The sequence below is a fragment of the Phaenicophaeus curvirostris genome, chromosome 7 (genome assembly GCF_032191515.1).
Source record: "Phaenicophaeus curvirostris isolate KB17595 chromosome 7, BPBGC_Pcur_1.0, whole genome shotgun sequence".
In the NCBI taxonomy this organism is placed as follows: domain Eukaryota; kingdom Metazoa; phylum Chordata; class Aves; order Cuculiformes; family Cuculidae; genus Phaenicophaeus; species Phaenicophaeus curvirostris.
The window spans coordinates 30,132,515-30,152,772 of NC_091398.1; the positions used below are offsets into that span (position 1 = coordinate 30,132,515).

At 42.2% G+C, this 20,258-nt stretch overlaps 1 protein-coding gene across 3 annotated transcripts in view; it reads right to left on the reverse strand.

Annotated features, from left to right (window-relative positions):
- Positions 1-370: 370 nt before the first annotated feature.
- SEMA5B (semaphorin 5B) overlaps positions 371-20,258 on the reverse strand; it is a 201,764-nt gene continuing 181,876 nt past the window's right edge. For 2 of the 3 annotated variants that reach the window (XM_069861435.1, XM_069861434.1), the window contains exon 23: positions 371-6,740. In XM_069861435.1, the coding sequence (XP_069717536.1) occupies positions 6,585-6,740 (156 nt within the window). In that variant the 3' untranslated portion in view covers positions 371-6,584. Of the gene's footprint in view, positions 6,741-7,208; positions 7,279-20,258 lie in introns of all 3 variants that reach the window. The other variant, XM_069861436.1, reaches the window with a different exon arrangement.

Here is a 20,258-nt window from a genome sequence, read left to right on the forward strand (position 1 = left end):
CCTCACTGGGCACCATTTTTCAAATGCACACCAAGATTAGCATGGAACTGTACTCCAACATCCAGCTTATGTGGCAGGGGAGTTGAACTGCAGCAACAGACTTCGGTGTTACACTCCGCAATACAATTTTTGTAACCACAGAGTCCACAATTCACGACAAATATAATCCAAATTGGAGCTTAAGGATGCAGCCAGAGTGCAAACAAGGAGGAGGGACGTATGCTGCATCCCCACACAAGCATTTTTCCCACAGTGAATTTGGCGTTGCCCATGGACCCCAAGATCAGGAGGAAGCTCCCCCTGTCCCCTCTGACCCCTCCTGCCAGCACTGCTCAGGAGCACCGGCCCCGCATCAGCCACCAAGGGGAAATGACTCACAGGCTTGCCAGGTTGGTCTCTTTTTATTTCTGAATTATTCTTTACATTGTACAATATATAAAAATACAGAGTACCCAAAAAAAATTCACAGTGTCTAAAGGCAGTGATTACAGTCTAGGTCACCTTTATACTAAAGTACCATCAAGTTCAATTGCATAGGAAGGGTGATGTGCCTTCACAACAGAGTCCAATAATACTCTCCAGGTTTTGCTGTTTTTGGGGCAAGCATTCTGCATTCGCATAATCATTTCCCATGTATCCAAGATCCAGTATTGCATCTGTCACTCTCCCACCTCAATTACGAGCTAAATCCTATCATTTCCATCTCACATACTGCTCATTCTCCCTAAATCTTCCTCTGTGGGAAGACACCTAATTAGCTGCATCGTTTTTATGTATGTGCAGGTTTTGATGCTGTCTAAGGAGGGGTGCGTGGATGGAAACAACACTCATGCAGCTGGCTTGCTTTTACATTGTTTGACACTTTCGTACTAAACCCATTTTTGCTCCAGTTATTAATGGCCCATCCATGCTGACCTCTGTTTGACTCCGTGGCACGCGACTTAACAGCACCCTACTCATGGAGGTTTCAGAACTAGAGTGCAGTGTTAATACTTTTCACGATCACATTTGTTTAAAATCAAATTGCGGCTGGGACTTGCAGCAAGCCAAATGCTGCTCTTACAGCTCTGAACCCTCTCGAATAGCAGGGGTGAATTTGCAGCTGAGGCTGGAGGCAGAAAAGGAAAAAAATCAAGTTCAAGACCCAAACTTGTGTTGAATGTTATTGAGCACTTACATCTGTAGCTATCTAAACAGTGGGCTGCTGGTTTTGCTTCCCCAGCCTAGATGAATACAGACACTAAAATTTCTCAAAGGGCGCAAAGGAGTAATTTATGGGCAGATCAGCTGAGACTGGATAAGCTCCACAAGGACCCAGATCCAGATCCAGAGAGGTTTGTATCCAGTTTTGAATACGCTGGCAATCAGGCATCATCAAAATTTGTGGATTTGCTCACCTGCCTCAAATCTGCTCCAAAGCTGCCTTAAGTTTTCTCCTAACAAGCTAATGGGAAGACTCACCTGTACGAGTCTGGGCCTTGGTCACCAGGGCTTTAAAGCATCTATTGAAAAAAAATATTCCTTCCTGCCCAACATACTGGGTGTTCCTCTGTTACACCAAACAGCTCCAAGAGGTGCCGTGCTGCGCGTGCAGGCTGGTGCGCAGGAGTGATGGGGCGAGGAATGGAGGCAGAGCCCTGACTGCTAACGCTGGATGCTCCAGAGACACCCAGGGCACCAGGAGCCTGACTTTCATGCCCTGGGGACTTCTCTGGACTCCTCTGAAAAACAAAAGCCATCGGTTTACAGGGTTTCTCTTCCCTAAACATTGTACTAAAGCCTCCTCAAGTGACTATAAGGCAAGGCTCATAATGCCAATCAATAACTCTGAAAGCAGTTGCCAACTTCTTTAACATGGAAGATGACATTTTTCATGTTCTAATAGATGATGTCTTTTCCTCTATTGGCACAATATTTGTTACTCCTACTTGCTATTTTAATTTTCTTTGCACAATTACTCCCTACTTATAATTACAAAAACAATAAGAGTGATACACATGAGAGATTTGGACGGCTTATTCAGAAAATATAAGCTGTAACAAGAATCTTTTTCTTAATCATTCTTAACCAGAATGACTTAGGGGAGAATCAGAATTTCTAACTAGAAAAATCAATTTCCTTTTCAATTAAAAAATTATATTTCATTTACTTCAAAAGTGGTTTTTTAAACCTAAATGGAAAGGATACTAAATTTTTACACGCTTCTTTTTTTCCTTCACTTTGTCCCTGTGGAATTTGAACACCAGCACTGCCTTTCTTATTCTAAGTTTCCTCTGCAGGCATTTTGCTAAATATATATATTGTGTGTGTATATATTATAAATATATACTGTATCTATCCACTGATAGATGTATACACTATTACAAAAGAAGAGTAAGTTGTTACACAAACCTTACATTTACATTTTTTATATATATTTTTATATATATATATATATATCTCCCCACACTACATTTGGTACGAAGAATAATTCAGTCTCAGTTGACAGCTTTATTTTTTTTCTCCAGGTGGGCTTAACATCAGATTAACACTGGAGGCATCAAATTGTCCGCATCAGACATGGACTCCATTCCTACTCTCTGTGGACTTCAAATCAACCCTCTAATTTTCTGAACGTAAGGCATCAGGAACAGTGGTGGTAAGACAATAAAAATTCTTCTCCTATAGGATCTGTACAGTTCATGTATTTCAGACCAGCTCTGGCTCATGCGCTGAACATTCATGGGCATCTTTAGAGCTACAGCATGTCTTTTGCTGTGGTTTGATCATCAAGTGGTTTGCTAGTGAGCTGCACAAGTTATTTCTGGTGGGTTATAGCCGACCAAGTAAAGCCTGACAGCAATGGCACAACACAGCCTGGACAGTGCCATAACACTTCTGGAGGGAGAAAGGCAGCCACTTCCATGGAAAAAGAAAGATGAGTGGTTGAACTAAAGATGCTTCCATGACATACTTGGCTGTAAGATTTCCATCATATTTTACATACTGTATGCCTGACACCTATCCAAAGGGTGTGCAGAGAAACAGTATCTCTAGACCAACAAACGAACTGCACAGGGTTCACCTTCTCTGTCTTAGAAATGAAAAGAAAAAAATATATACAGCAAGATTAATCTTTTGGAAAGTAGTGCTCCTGAACTAAATGCATTTCCAGTGTACCGTAAGATAGCCTTAGGAACAAGAAATTTTAGCAAATTTAACATCCAGCTGCAGGAACGATTCAAGCTGCTACAGACATTACAGACCTTATGATCAAGCTGCCAAATTACCTGGATTGCAAGAATATCACTGTACATAGTCTCATTAACCTGCCATGCATTAGAGAGCTCATAAAAAATGCAACCCTTACAGCACATTAACATTGTCCTTAAATAACCGCACTCTCTTGCAAACATTAATCGAGTAACAAGTGTTCTGATTTCTTTCTTTCGCTCTCTCCTAGATTCTACTTTCCGCTCAAATGGAGTCTACAGACTCTTGCTGTGATTGCCAATTATATGAAAAAGGGCCGAATCCCTTTGGATGGCTAGTAAGAAGGAATGCCTTGATGAAACTATAACCACACGCACCACCCTCGAAGTATCTGCCCTCCAAGAGCCCACAAAATACCCACCTCCTGAGCGCAGTGGCAGTAATGACCTGTCTTGGTGAGCTGAACATTTCAATAATTTCAGCTGCTATGTGGCACTTTGGGGAAAATATCCGTTTACAACATGTTATTCTGTGAAGCTGAAAATGGCAAAAATGTTTAGGGGGGGAGGGAGAAAAAGAAAGTAAAAATAGAAAATTCAAATAATTGCAAGGTTTGACTTGCTCACATCCTCCAAACTTCAGCTGCAACCCTGCCACACACATGGTAATTGCAGAATGTGTTGATACAGGGAATCTTCTGAAGGTGAAGCTCGGAGATGGCTTTAATTTTAGAGTGGATAGAGTGATGTTGGGAACCAATATTTTCTTCAGAATCAAATAAATTAAAGCCGGGAAATCCCATCCTGAAAGTCTAATGTAATAATTTTCAACCCCTGGGCTACACACTTGTTAGAACTACTTTAAGTGAGGATTTTGAAGGTTGCTAAGGGGGTGCAGAAATTCAGTGAGACGGAGTGAGCTCGTTACAGTACGAGGCACAAAAGCATCGCTCCTCAAATGGGGTTGTGGGGCCTGGGAAGAGCCCCCCCTTGCAGGTGCTGGTGCCGGCTACCAGTGCTTTCCTGCTTCCCTGGTGATCCTGCTTCACTTCTGCTGCTCTCACCCTGCCTGTGCCTACTTGCAAGGGTTGCAGCAGGTTGCTTCAAACAGAGCTTTGAGGTCTGTGCCAGCTCCTGACCCCACTTTAAGGGCACTTCGCTCTCCCTTCCTCTGTTCCCTCTACTTCACCCGCTGAGGCCAGAACAGAAGCAAGATGAGCTTATAAAATAGAAAAACAACTGCTGAAAATGATGAGCACCACTGAGCCTAAGGTGTCCTCATGGCAGTGCTAATGACCCCGCTTTATTACAAACATCCCTACAGCCTTCAATCACTGCTAACTGAAGTCGAACAAAGTAATTTAAAAATGGGAGGCTACTTTATTCTTGCCTTCTGGTCAAACCACCATAACACAGGCTTACAGAGCCATGTTGGTTTTTCCTCGCAGGAAAAGCAATATACTTGTCACGAGCAATATGGTCTTTCTTCATCTCCTACTGGCTACCTATGTAAAAATGCTGAGCACACAGCCCAAGCAGGGCTTCCAACCAAGCAACTGCAAAGGAACAGCACTGAGAAACGACCAGTGTCGGCTTACAGCAAAATCTGAAATAAAGCGAAGACAAACAGGACCGCTGGGAACACAGCCGAGCCAATGGCCAAGCACGGGCATGGCAATCGCTCGAGTAAGATGCAGACAACAAAGCCAAGCTCAGGACCACGTGGAGCTCATGCGCGTTTCAGGGTGTACTTTTATCTCATGCTCAGTATTGCGACATCCTAAAATCCTTAGCATCAGGAGTTCATTATAAATATTTAGAAACACTGAATGATAACGGCGGTGAACTTGTTCACGTTGCTAACACATCCGATGTAATTGTACATTAAGCACCAGCAATAAGTTTCCTTTTTGCCAAACAATTATGTCAGACAAACATCTGGTTGTAGACAACATGGCTTCTGCATCAAACTAATACAGTTCTTACAGACACAGTCACACACATACACAAAATTACATTTCAAGGCTGGATATACTGTTTAATAATGCTACCGCCCCAATTTACTTCAATAGCTGCAGCAACATTTGGTTTTTGGGTAGTTTTTGTTCAGTAAAATTAAAGAAATACTGGCAAACAACGCACTTTACTCAGCTGTGTTACTATTTCACAGAGTACTGACTGGAAGACGCTATAAGAATGTGCAGACTTTCTGGGTCATGTCAGAATATGGAAACATTCCTTACAAAAATACCCCCCCCCCCCGCAAAGTCAGAATTATTCACTCTTTGAAAATAAATGAACAAAAACCCAACAATAATACAAAAGGAAAAATTAGCCCAAAGCATGGTGATCTCCACAAGAAGAGCATGGCCTCTAAAGTTGCCTTTTCTGGCAGATGCAATTAGGATCAAAGCTGGAACAAAAAGAGTTAATACTCTTCAGAACAAAAAAAACCTGAAAAAAAAAAATCAAGAAAGAAAGAAAAAAGCCCTTGGCTCTTGTGCGGCAATCATCACGTCTTTTTTTTTTTTTTTCCAGTGATATAAACATCTTTGTTTGTTAGGCACTCTAAGTCCATGTCTCCGATGTTATTCCAACATTTACTTTTCTCAGTGTCTCACTGCCTGTATAATTTTCTTTTAATTAAGACTGGAAACATTCTGGAAAGCTTCTTCGGGTAACACACTTCATTTGTGTGTTGTTTCCCATCAGCTGAGCTGCATATTACCAAAGAAGGCTGCGGAGAGTATTTCCTGTAATATGAAAAGATTCTGTTGAAGATACAGGGAACGCTGCCCTAGAAAGTCACTTTTTTTTTTTTTTTTTTTAGCAGAAACATAAAAAGGAAAATCAAAAATAAAAAAAGGAAAAGAAAAAGAAAACATTCTTCAAGTTGTTGGCATGATGGAGTCCTGCTCGGCCTGTCTTGCGAGCTGCATGTCATCCACTGTACCACTGCTACCCTGTCTCAGGAAGGATGCTCCTCACCAGACAGAGACTCCTGCCCAAGGAGGACACCTCCTGCCTTGCTTAGAGTGCACTTCTTTGTCCTGCGCTGCTGCGTGGTGGCCACCAAGCCCAGCACAAAGCCTCCTCCTTGACAACATCAGCCTTGGATAGCAACACTGATCTTCCAGCCATAAACAGTTGCAGTAGTAAGAGCAATCTCCAGCCAAATATCCACAAAAGCTCTGCAGAATGGTCCATATGCATTTTTGTCCTTGTAAGGAGATGTGCTGTTTACAAGAAATAGAATTAATCAAAGGGGAAAAAAAAAAAGACCCTACTGTACAATATTTACATCTAGAGTCCGAGCCAGTATTTGGTCCATAAAATCAATTAAAAAAAAAATTCATATAGGAAGTGATCCAGTCCTGTAGGATCTGTCCATCATCAGCTGTTGGTAAAGGTCCTTCCAGGGGAGGCCTCGGGCCTGTAGTCATATTTGTTCAGTGTACTGGGATAATAGGTTGTCGTGTACACATTGGTTTGCTGCAATGGGTAGAAGTTGGTCCTGTCATCTGGTATCAAATTGTTCTTGTTAAGTGTCTGTAAAAGAGAAGAGGAAATGACAGGCATGGCACTGGTGCTACAAAATTACTCTTTTCTACCTGCAGACACCTCCCTCTCACCTGCCTTCTCCAACACAGTCTCTGTTGCAGCCACCACCGCCTTCCCTCCAGCTGGGAGAGTAAGACAGAACATCAGACTCGCTATGGGGCTAGACCGCAGGGGACCACAGCTCCTGCCAGGTCTCCTTCGGTGGACCCGTCCTCAGCTACTGCTAGGGCCAGAACCCAGAGCCTTCTCTAGGGACCCGGAGTCTCCTGGTAAATGGCATGTTGTCTGAACACCATGGCCACACAAAACCATGCTGGGCTTACATGAAATTTAGTGATTAATGGCAGAGCTCAATCTAATCTCTTCCAAAATGCCCATGTTAGAGCCTGCAGTTCCCTCTCAAACCAGTTGCCAAATGGCAGCTTTTTCTCTTTGGAAGAGCAGGTGTGCATTTACCTGATCTCCATCTCCATTGGTAGATATCCAGGTTTGGACCCCCCGATATTAAGTGTGTCACTTCTGTAAGCTACAGTGTAAGTAACAAATCATGGTCACTTTTGGAAAAACTAAAATGACTTTCAAAAAATTTAACAACCACGCAACAATTGTTGGTAACAACAACATAAATAGTGAGAACCACAAATGCCCCTTTTACCATAAAAATTTAGAAATGGGATTTTTCTCCCTCCCCTCTTCCCTCCCTTCTTTGCTTTTTGCAAGAATTGCTATTATTCTTCCCACCAGCAAGCAGATGTCCCCCTCCCCCTAGATGAAAGCCCATTGCTATGCCAGCAGTTACCTATGCACAAGGATAAAATCCCTTTTTGGGGGCATGCAATAATCTCAGGAAGCTTTCTCCTTTATAGTCTTTATGTGATTTCTGTCAATTTGGCTGAGGAACATTTACAATAGTTTTTTTCCAACTAGCCTCAGTCTTAGATTTCTTACACGTATCTCTGGTCTATGTCACTCCTACGTGTACCTTTAGTGATTGTCATGTGGGGAACTCACTCTGATTTGGGAGTCAACACTAGGCGTGTTTGCTACAACATCCTCATGACTGGGGCACAGCACCTCTAAAGAGGGTGTGAACGTCTCTCCTGTCTGGAGCAGAGAGATGGAGAGGTCTAATGAGCCAACTAGTCCTGGGACCTAATGGTTGTTCTGACACAACCTGATGCTCCTGGGGGAACAACTGCACCTCAGTTACCCCTTGAGACAAACAGCTCATACCCGACCTAGCTCAGGGAAGATGAAGATTAATTAGCTAATGCCCAAGTCCATGAAATACCCAGATCCATTAGCTTCACTTGACCCATCTAACTCCAGCCACCTAAACTTCAGGCATCGGGGCTCCATCAATCAGCAAGATGAAGTCCCTTTCTGCAAGAAGGCAGGTGCAGATTAAAATTGCCTTCTGAGGAGCCTCTGTCCCCACCAGTTCTGGCAGCAGTGGGGAGACATGCTGACAGTAGGTGCCCAAATTTTAGGAGGCTACATTTAGGTAAGTGAGGTCTCACCCTGTGCATGTGCCCATGGCACAGTTAGGGCGTAGCCACATCCCAACTGAACTGATCAGAGATACCCCTAGGCTCAAGGAAAAGACCACACACAGTACATTTATCTCCCAATTTCACTGTAATTCTACTGCACAGGGAGGGGGAGAGGAGGAGGAAGAAAAGAAAATGATTTCTTCTAATTCAATAGCAGGCTCAGAGCTAGAGCTACTCTGCAAGCTGCAACTCCTAGTTTCATACAAGACATTAGAGGAAAGGCTTTCTTATGGCAAAAGTGCCCTGGCAAAGAAATTCCCAGCTGCTGAACTGCCAACTTTTTTGAAATGGGCAGTACCTGAAACATCTCACCTGAAACTTCTCCTCCCACCATCTGGATGAGACTCAGTTTCCTCTTGGTCTGACCATGATCTTTCCCTAACTAGACTCTCTAAAATAAGCTCACATAACGTCACTTGTAGGAACCAAGGAGAGAATTTGTATAGTGACAGATATTTCTAAGGAATGAGAACTTGTGCCTTTCAATATGGAAGGCAGAAAAGAAACGTCATGCTTTGCTCCCAGTCACCCAAAGAAATATTAAAATAGTGTGGGCAACAGACTGCTGCTTTGTGCTGGAGGCTGGGAAACAAAAAAGCCAGGCTCAGTCCTCTGCTGCTTGCTATGCTTCCTTGGGAAATCCAATTAACTGCTCTCTGCTTCAGTGTCTTCTGACCCAGCTTGATAAAAACTTTTGAGATCCCTGTAAAAATGCACTTTGCTAAGTACTGAGTATTTGGGGGAACTGCCCTTGGATGAACACTACAGGCGTTCATACTGGCTGCACGCAATGACTGCCGTTCCCTATTGGTGTCCCTAGCCCAGGATACCCACAGCAGGCAGCGTTGCTCCACAGTTACGGTCCACACAGCAGGAGGAAGAGGCTGATTCCCACTCCTGCACTCCATGGACTCTCCCAAAGGTGATCCACCATCCAGGCCTCATCTGGGTCACTTTTGGGGACAGTTAAGATTTGTGACATACCAGGATTACCACCTCTGAAATTTGGTGACATCAAAATCCTGACCTGGGATGGCTCAGGACCATCTTTATCTGAGGACAAACTCCTCAGGACTCTACTTCTTTTGCTTTAGGTGGAAAATCTGTGTGAGTTTCATCATGTTCCACAGTGTTTGAAACTAGCCCCTTGCAGCAGACTTAGCATTTAATTAACACGATCTACATTTTTTTCTCTCTCTCATCTTACCTTCATATAACAGTTAATTAGGAAAAAAACCCCGCAACTGCTCCTTTGCTCTTTTTGGTTTTATTTTCGATGAAGGGCTTATAGGAAAAGGAAATACCTTATGAAAATGGTTTGGTGGAATTTATAATGCAATTAACTGCAAATAATTTGTCTCTGGAAATGCTGCAATGGCAGTACAGTCCTAAATCAGTATGATCAGTGTGTGCTGCCTTAACATTTCTCCACACAAACTTATTGTCTGTCTCATTTTAATAAACAGATTATTAGGTTCCTTGGCACTAGAAATTGGTTGATATTTTGAAGAAGGGAAATTAGGCAGCAGTGAATTTTAGAGATGTACACATACATACTCCTGCATGCACTGCAGGAGAAGAGGTGCACAGTTGGGTCACTCTGTGTGGGCTCCGGTGCTGATTTACGCAGAGCTTTAACCCTTGCTCTCATCTTGCAGTTCTTTGCTGTGACAGTACAGAGAGGGCCAACAACTTTCTCTTTAGTAGGTATTCCTCCAATGTGATATGGGTTATGCTGTCAAGGTCATAGCCTCATTACAACTTGAACTCAAAGGAGTTATTGTAGGAATTAAAACAGCCTGCTGCATCCATAGGGGTTCCCATCAATACTTATCAATCCCAACAGGAAAGACGAAGATTCATCACCACCACACAATTACAGTTGATCACAAAAACTAACACAGACCAGACGTTTGCTTACAGCCCAACTCCTACAAGTGCCTCTTCACCTCAACCACCTCTGAGTCAAGTTCCCAGTATTACAGTGGCCAAGAAGTTGTTGCTCAAGACAACGCCTGATAAATCCTTTTAGAAGGGATAATAGTTTGATTCTTTTTTGGACTCCTCTGTGGCTGCAGTAACTGAACTGACTAAAATAGCTCAGGCTGTCCTCATTAGAGGTTTCAGAGAAGGAAGAAAGACTTGCCTTTTCTGCCTGAGCCCTTCTGCACAACCACTGTGCACCCTTCAGGTAGATGTTTGAGTCATCTGAGCACTCACCAGACCTTCCTGATGACAATTTTCCTGATACTCAATCTGTATTTTCCCCTTCTTGTTTTCTGTTTCCTCCCATATCAAACACTAATGCATTGCCTTGTCTGCAGCTACAGCCTCTTAGGACTGGTGGCTCAGTAAGCCGGATCAGAAAGACCAAGACCCTGAGCTAATATGAAAACCTGTGGGATGTGCTTAGAAAAAGTGCTGTGTTCAACTAATAGCTAAAAAATCAATATGCATCTATCAAATACTTTTCCCTGCCTCCACCCTTCCATCATGAGTCATGTCATCCTGGCATATTCGGTATAATTTGTTTCTTCTGGTCTGATCATCACTAACCCCAACTCAAGAACCTGTTAGCAGAAGGTAAGCCACCAGCATGCAGTAACCCAACCAAATGGATTACTCAAAAGCAGGCACAACTTAAACTGCTTTCTTTAAAAGACTCTTTATTATGCTGCATTGACATATGACTAACATATTAAGAAAAATTCTTCGACCTGGGAACTCTGCTTTGTCAAGCATAGATGTTTTCAGATGGATTAAGATGGATATAGATTTAAGGGAATGTAAAACAGTAGCAGCTTTCTCTGTTAAATGTGATCTGTCAAGTAACCAAAAGGTCCAATCTGGCTGCCAGTGAATTGCACATCTATGCCAAGCACAACAGAATCCTGAGTATTTCAATATTTACAGAAATGTATAAACAATTTGTGATCACTCTTGCTATTGTATTAGCAATTAGATAGAACGGGAAGAGTCTGAGGGGAAAGTTTACAGATGCCCCCTTCATTGTGTCCTGCTCTGCCCTCTGGTTTTCATACCAGAGGGAAAATACAGACCTACATTCACTGGCTGTTTCTCCCACGGCAAAGCCAAGCACTGGATGTGTTAAACATGACTGCATTGTGCCATATGCATCCATTTAATTTTGTTCAGATTTCACCATTGATATTTTTAGCCTAAGTCATCATTCAGATTTTCCATTTGTTACATTTTCTCCAGTGATGCCTTGCCACTACTCCTTCAAATTCTGCCTCTGCTCCAAACCATTAAGTCATAATCCACTGACCTACTTGCTTACATTCTCCCAGATGTATCAAAACATCTTCATGCATAACAGTATGGAACTTTCAGTACTACTCCCAACCTACAGCTGCATGTACAAGCTGTATAAACATTTCTTACACACGTAAACACATCAATTTTCAATAAACAATCATGAAAATTTCAAAACTTGACTTTAAAAGGGGACAAACACCTCCCCACCCCCAGCGAAAAGGAACTTCATATCGGTTTTGAGAAGCTAAACTGAAAAGGATGTTTCTAAGATCTTCTGATACACACATAATTAACTAATAGCAAAATAAGGGCCATAAAATAGTTCCCATGAAAGGAGGCTGTATTGAGGCAGTTGTTGGTTTCTTCCTCCAAGTAATAAGCAATAGGACAAGAGAAAACTGCCTCAAGTTGCGCCAGGTGAGGTTTAGACTGGATATTAGGAAATTTTTCTTCACCAAAACGGTTGTCAAGCACTGGAACAGGCTGCCTAGGGAAGTGGCTGAGCCACCATCCCTGAAGATATTTAAAAAGATGTGTAGATGTGATGCACAGGGAAATGGATTAGTGGTGAACTTGGCAGTGTTAGGATATGAGTTAGACTTAATGGTCTTAATGGTCTTTTCCAACCTAACGGATTCTATGACTCCCTGAACCTTCTCACACAGAAAACACTGAGCTTTCTGGAGCTCAGCATTCTCTTTGAGCTCCGGATCTTACTTCCTACTTTGGGGCTGGTGTGAGGGAAAAGTCAGCAAGTTTCCCAAGAGTTTTGTAGGTTAATTTCCACCAACTACAGAGCAGCACAATCCCCATGAGGTCAGTGAGCAAGGACAATATCCCCCAGCCTTACGGTTTCTTCACTACTTCTCTGTTGACAGGGGTTATTTCAGTTCTTCCTGCTCATGACAAATTCCTCTTTAGAAAGGTAAGTAGAAGAAATAAAAAGTTGGGTGACCTTCCTGGGCTTCAGACCACTCTGCCTAGCATTTATGGTTGTTATGACTACTTCAAGCGTCTGAAGAGGCTAAACAATGCAGAGGCTAAACAATGAAGAGGCTAAACATGCCAATGGGCATGACTCATCAGAGATGTGTCACTTGTGCTGGGACAGAATGCATAGCTGAAAGTTTCTATCTTGCACGTTTTTTTGTAATATTGAATGTTCTAGTGTACTACAAAGAAAAACTTCCCCTTTCCTTCATCACCAAGTGAACACAGGCACTAAGGAACTCAGGGTAAATCTCCAGTCACTGCTAACCCTGGTCATCCACTGTGGACAGAGGCAAAGTTTTAAAAATCAGGGTCCAGGTAGCAGACAGCAGCTTTGTAGTCAATGCATTCCTCTTAGCAATATCAAAATGAAGCTCATCTGCATCCTGCCTCTGCGGAAATCACTGACAACTTTCCCACTGAACTCAGTTGCATAATTACCCCTAAAAGAATTGAGGTAGCCTCTCCAAGTTTCTGTGGAACGGCATCCAACAGTGGGATGACCATTGCTTCTCCTCATCCCCCAGGAAAGTGGAGGGATAAGGGAATTGCGCAGTGATGTAATGAAGCCAAGATCCAACATTTAGGTTTTCTGTGCTCCTTTTAAGCTGTTTCCTTCTTACAGTGAAATCAGATCGAGCCAAATGCCTTTTTGAAGCAGATCAGCTGTTTTATGGAGCAATAATTGACACCACAAAATATGACGGCTGGCCCAACACACGCTCCCTTTCTTCTGATCAACTGGATGCCACAACACTGCCATGCCTCTCAACCTATGCTTCACAAAGAACTCTGGAAAGACAGAAGTTGCCGGGAAGCCCTTAATGAGACACGTTTATTTACTGCAAGCTGAGTGATTTTTAAGACATTAGTGACTCTTCTTTCTGATAGTTCTTAAAAATTTACGTTGTGTCTTACACTAAACAATCTCACCTGATGCTCTTACAAAATCTCTTGAGCTTTGCCTACACTGAAGTCAAAGGTAGCAGTGGCCAGGGTTTATGTACTGAGATTTTCTGATTAATTCAATAAGGTTGTGGGATTTTCAGTGAAGCACAGATGTACATATGAGGAACCTATTTTCTATTTAAGTAGGTTTTTCCTTTCAAGAAGAGATACAAAAAAATCCCGCTGGGACACTAAACTTATGATTGCATGCTCTTTTTTTGATGGAAGCTTACCATATATTTAGACTGGAAATCCTTTGTTCGCTGTTATTGGTAAATAAATTAAACAACCCCCAAGTGATGGCACATCTGTAGATGTGCTCAGGTTGACAATGGAACTAACATTCAATTATAAGAAAATGAATAGCTACCATTTTCTGTAGCTGTTTGAAAATAGCTATTTTATCCTTACACTTAGGAGGGAGGGAGGTTATATTACTGCCTTTTTAAACTTATAAAAAACTTCAGAGTTGGCAACATAAAAGACCATTGTGAGGAAGATGCTTTGACACATATCTGACTTTAACCATATGAGTGAGATGACAAAACAAATTATGCAATAGTAAGACAGACTGAAGTGGGTTCCTGCTTAGAGTTAAATCCAGGTTTAATCATTTTTCTGAACTGGAAAGTAAAGTTTGAAGAATTTATGAAAATCTTGTCGCTGGCAAGTGCAGGTGTCTAGCCTAAAGCTTGCTATTCATCCCTGGTTTGCCAAGTAATTTGGTGGTGGCAACACCTATGACGTGGTGTCCAGACACAAAAGAGGAATTCAGGGTTGCCCCAAGCTGTTTCCCAATATAGCTGGGGCACAGGATAAAGCAGACATGATCTCAGCTGTGTGGGAAGGTGTAAACAGTCTTGTTTCTGCAAGACTATGCCTTGGTGTATGCCCTTCCTGGGTCCCTCATGTATACAATAGCATTACTATGGAGACTCATGAGCTGAGCTACAGCACCTCGCCTCGTGCTTGCTCTAGTACTCACCAGAGGTATAATAACTGCCTTCTAAAACCAAGTTTAACAGTTCACGTTGGTTGGTTATGATCGTCTAGAGCAACTGGACTAGACTGGGCTTCCACTGATAGTAACTAGTAGGGCTGCAGTGACTGGCTGTAGGTCTGTCTGGGGAAGGCGGTCCCCACTGCTCCCTGCAGTTACATTGGAGCAAGCAGCCCTGAGTTTTCAGATGGCCTCAGAGCTGCTTATTCAGGTGAATCACCAGCGCAAGTCATGCAGCCTAGTGCCAGCCCACAGTGCTACATTTAGACTGAGAATTGCAAAGGTATAACTGCAGTAGTACAAAAAAAAAAAACCCTAACCAGTAGCAAAAAATAGAAATAAGAGTAAAAACTGGCCTAATTTGCCATCTGCCTACTCTGTTCGGTCTCTTATAGTCTTATTGCTTTCCAAGTGTCTCCCACCCTCTAAATAGCTGCTTTTTGACTATTCTCCTCAAGATTACTTTGTTTTCTCCCCATGCTACATCTCACCTTGTTATTTCCTCTCCACATTTATAACCTCCCCAGGTTTTTTTCCATTACTTCTATACCAATGGCTGTTTTTTTGACACACCTTCCAGTTTAAAATCTTCTGCTAGTTTAATTAACACAGTGACTGCACCGTCTCCAAGCTCCTTAATGAAGATATTAAATAAAGCCAAACCTTGCATTACTGCTTGTGGTGCCCCACACAGCTCATCCCCATAGCCCTGTATCTTCCCGTTAATGATTGCCGTATGTTCACAGTCCATTAGCCAGGTTTCAATCTCTGCAGCAACATTCCTGTCCAAGCCAATTTCTACTTACACGTCACAAGATTATTTAAGACACCAATATCATCCTCTTTTCTTTAGCTCTATGGACCAGTGAAGCTACATTTTTAACTGGCTGAGAATCTGCCCTTGTGCAGCTCAGTCTCATGCTTTCTCTTCATCCACTAATCCTGAAACTCAGTGCAAAAAGCAATCATGTTTGATTTCTTCCTGCTCAGCATTACGGTCCTGGCTCAGTTGTCATTTCAGCCCAACCACATTTCATTTCATAAGGATATGTGACATGTTGCCTCTCAAATATTACTTAGCTTTAATAACACTGACACAGATTTGTTTCAATGAGTTTCCGTTGCTATAACGGAAAGCACAGTACAGTCAATCCCATTTGTTTCACTTTCCAGTTTGGTCCCCAACTCTGCCAGACTTTAAAGACCAAGCAGGATTTAACATGCCATTGATATGCTTTGTTGAATGGGGAATGTCCGTACTCTATCAATTGTGGGCCTGTATGATTACAGTTAGCGTCTCTTGTCCCCATATCCAACTGGCATTTCCCACACAGACTTACTCATTGTATAACTTCAGTGCATTGGACTTGGTAGCTTAACACTGGCTCAATTAGCTGGGAGGAAATTGGCCTGCTTTCTTACAAATGCTTTTGTATTGCCGTTGCATTTCATGGCACTGGGGGTTTGCCCAAGATCCATGATATTTATTTAAGTAATTGGAGTAGTTCATTGGATGGCTCTCACAGACTGCGATATCGTCCATCTAGATTCCTTCATCTACAGATTTTCGGTTCTTTCCTTTACTCATGTGCTTTGTGCCAAATATCAGGATGATGTTAGAGCTGACAATGAGAAAACCCCAGCTACAGAGGAATGCAAGCAGAGCTACCCCTTGTTACCCTATGCCAAACCATGCATATACAAATGATGCCCCAGGGAAAGGTACCAATGGATGCAGCATTGCTGCAGCCTGTGCAGCGGCAGCAGCCCTGAGCACTCAATTGTTCTTTAGGACACGCTGATCATGGGTAAGGAAAAACAGCTCAGGTATTTTGGGTGCCCTCTCGCAAAGCCACCAAACACACTCTGGATGTTGATTTGTAATTCTGAGCACTGACACAGCTATCTTCACAGTGAGATTTCTTTATAATTCTACTTAAAAATCCATTACTCGCTAGTGGAGCTATTCCAGATGAATGAGGCAGCTCCCCTCCATGTGTACCACAAAGGTTATATCCTTTCTGATATTTATTGTTTGTTCAATATTATCACCTCCCTTTACTTTAGCTCCCTGCCTCCTTCATGGCTCCCTTTAAACTCTTCTGCAAACACATAATTAATTCCTTGTGCATATCTTGGAGGCACTGAGGATTTCCCAGTTGTCAGCTGACTGTCAGTTGTCCCAGTTGAGTTCTCAGCTAACGCACACAACACTGCTAGCCAGAGCCTCATGGAGACGAGGAGGCAAAGAACCACTTCAAACACCTGGACCAAGCGAGAATCATTAACTTCAGCAAATGAGGCTAGGGTATATTTGAAATATTCTTCTTCTGACCAGTAGAGGGAAGTCATGTAAACGCACAGCAGTTACTGCAGTGCAATTTTGTTATTCCTATTCCTGAAGTTCTTAGCTTAATTCTCCTTCCTCCAGCACAGGTGGGTGGGTGGGTGGAGGCAGATACATCTCGACCCCAGAGAAATTAGAAGAGGCAAAAATTGCAAGAAAAAGGTAATATTAAGTATCAGATCCATTAGTGTAGCTGGAAAAATCAGATAAACTTTTGAATACATCTGTCTGTCTTTATGTCTGCACAACAGCAGCTTGCATGTTCAAAAACCTGCCAGCTTTTTTCCAGCTATACTCATTGGTCTAATTAAAACCAAATCAAAACAAGCCCTGCCTACCTACAAAACTATCTATCTTGCCTGTGTGCACAGATTACCACAGTTGCAGTAATACAACTCCAAAGAAAGGCTAGTGTCAGCATCCATGATGACTAGCCTAGATGGTTGGAAGAGAGAGCATGGACCATATAACTGACCCGGGTGCGGAAGAGATGCCTGGTCACACAAAGAAGAGGAGAGAAGGCTGAGTCAACAGAGAAAAACATGACAGGATGAATACAATTGTGCTTAAAGAATGACAAAAGGTCATCCCAAAAGCTGGACTCTTTCAAGACAGTGATGGAGAAGGAACAATGTGGATTCCAACCCCACAGTGAGCAGCAACAGCCCTGAGAAGTAATGAAGGGTTTGCGTGAGGAGGGGACCAACAGCCATTGGGGGACGGCTGTAAGCAGCTGCTTGGCATCCCAGATGGAGCAGGAGCAAGGGAGCATTCAGATCCAAATTGGCAGATTCCCTTACTCTTAAGTAATATATCTATGAGAGAGAGATATCTGTGACTTGCACACAGCAACCTGCTGAGCCGCTGCTGTCACGGGGTGAGGACACCTCCAAGGGATTCATGTCACTCTACAGGCACAATCATCCCAGGACAGCCACACCTCCAGGCATGCTTGACTGCTCAATTTGACTTGACCCAATGATATAAAGGGGAGAAAAGACACTAATAGATTTTGACTGAGACACACCACTTAATCCTTTTTTCCCCATCAGTAAGCTCTCTTGCTTTCCCTTCCCAGCAGGCATTATGCAAATTGTGAGTCCCCTGAAGTGATATTTGCAACTGCAGGATCATACAAGAAAGGGCACAATGCTCCTTTGCCAATACAACCCCCTGCCCCGACTATTCTTTTTCAAATAATACTATACTCATGGCGAGTATGAAAAATATGTACTCTACCATTGAAGCACTTAATGTTCTTAAAAGCCACTTTGTTCAGAGGAAATAGTCTTTGTTAAACAAAGTTCACTGGGAATAAAATTTATGTTTCCACTTGATTTACTATATTTATATATAGATAGATATATAAAAAATATATTTTTTATTTATTTATTTATTCAAGGTGATTACATCAGCTAAATCTCTCTCTACAATGCCATGCAGTTAAAGCAAATACTTAAGGGAGGCTGTTGATAACTTATTGATGATACTGGGTATCATTGACTACTGGCTTATGTCTGAAGTTTACAGCCACTTCCTAGGGCATGAATGATTCACAGTGAAAGGGTCACTGGGGAAAGAAAAAAGCTTATATCACATTGCTATCAGTGTATGTGTTGTTATCACTACAAATAAATGGGTTAGCCAATTTTAGTTGAAGTAGCAACATTTCAAATTAAGCGATAGGACACTGACAACTGCCTAAGTTTTCCACGTCAGAGAGAAACAAACATCCTCAGAGACCAAAGCTGACTTAAGACAAATATTCCTCAAGGGCACTTGACAGTAGTTCAAGCTCATTTAAACTTGCACCATTGTCTGTTTCCCGCTATAAAGAAGGTGTGGCTTTTAGTAGCAATGAAAATGACCGTCACCAAGAGACAAACATTTAAAATCCATACAGAGATCTACTTTCCTATGTCCTGAGCTTTATTACTTTTTGCAATGTCAAAAGCCACACCAAACACCCAGCTCATTGTTTTAAGAATTGGCTTCTGTTCCATAACCCTCCATGTTGATCTTTTTTTGTCATGAATTATTTGGAATTAGCAATGAAGTGTGCATCACGGTGTCCAGAGTCCTTCACAAGCAGTGTTCGCTCTGCACTGTTACTTGATTCTCAACAGCATTGTTCTCACTTTGTTAAAAAATATCCGTTGTAGCTTCTAATTTATACAGAGCCCACTGAATATGCTGTATGATCTGGGGCAAGTGCAGGACTCACCCACAGTCCTACTCAAGTTGATGTGTATTGTTCTCCTAGAAAATTCAGATATCAGGTGATATATCAAATATTTAGTTTCTCTCTTTCATTGTCATATCCTGCAATCTCACTCCGTTCTCACTTCTTAGTTCTCATTTTCTCCCCGCTGCAATAAATTTGCTCATTGACATAAGTGACTGTTTTGCTTGAGCACAAGTTCAGTATTTGGCCCTTAGCTTCTACAAGAGCAGATGCAGTGCTCAAGTGCTTCCCTAGCTTATTTGAGGCACCAGTAAAGAAAGATTTTGACTGTGTGACTCATGACTAAAGCTATGTTGAAGGTAGGAAGGACAAAGGAAGGTCTGTCCAGCACAATCAAGAAAAAAATCTGCAGAATCATCATCATAACCATCCTGCAAACTTAAATTTCTCACTAATCCCATCTGGCCTGATCCAAAGGCCATTGGATTTTGGATTTGGACCAATGTGCAGATGCCTTTGCCTGTACAAATCCCGTGTAGACTAAAAAGTTGGCCCTTTTTATTGGCAGAGGATTTAGCAACAGGAAGAAGTTCAGTCCAAACTCTTTCTCCATGTGTTGCTGTTCCAAGAGCTCCTAATTCACAAGGGCTCCACCTTGAGCTTACTTCCTCTCGCTTCTACTGCAGGATCATCTGGCTTTCCATCAGCATGACGCTAATCAGTAACTCGCATGAACAAGCCACTGAGTAGCTGAAGCAAGATGTTACAAAAAAAGGATCTTCTCTCTGCTTTGATAGCCAGTTATTAACTAATCGACATGGCAGTACTGGGAAGGTTGTAGGTGGTTCTGTAACCCATCATGCCAAAATGTGAAGAGCAGATAATTTTTATTTCATTATGCTCTTGTTCTGCACAGTCTTCAATATTGTCAGAGTGCTGTATGAACTTTAATCAATTAATGAAACATGAACTGCTTATTAGGTGACCCAAAAGGTCTCTCCCCTACCATCTATGAATAACAAATGAAAATCAACATGCTGCCAGTAAATGCATATGCATGAAATCTTTTAAGCCATCATGGCTAAAATAGCTAATACTATTATAAACCTGACAGCATTCTGAAGAAAGCAAAACAGGAAGGGAAAAGAAGCCAGCAAAAATAAAACACTCATCTGCAAATCACTGCCTAGGCAAGTTACCATCA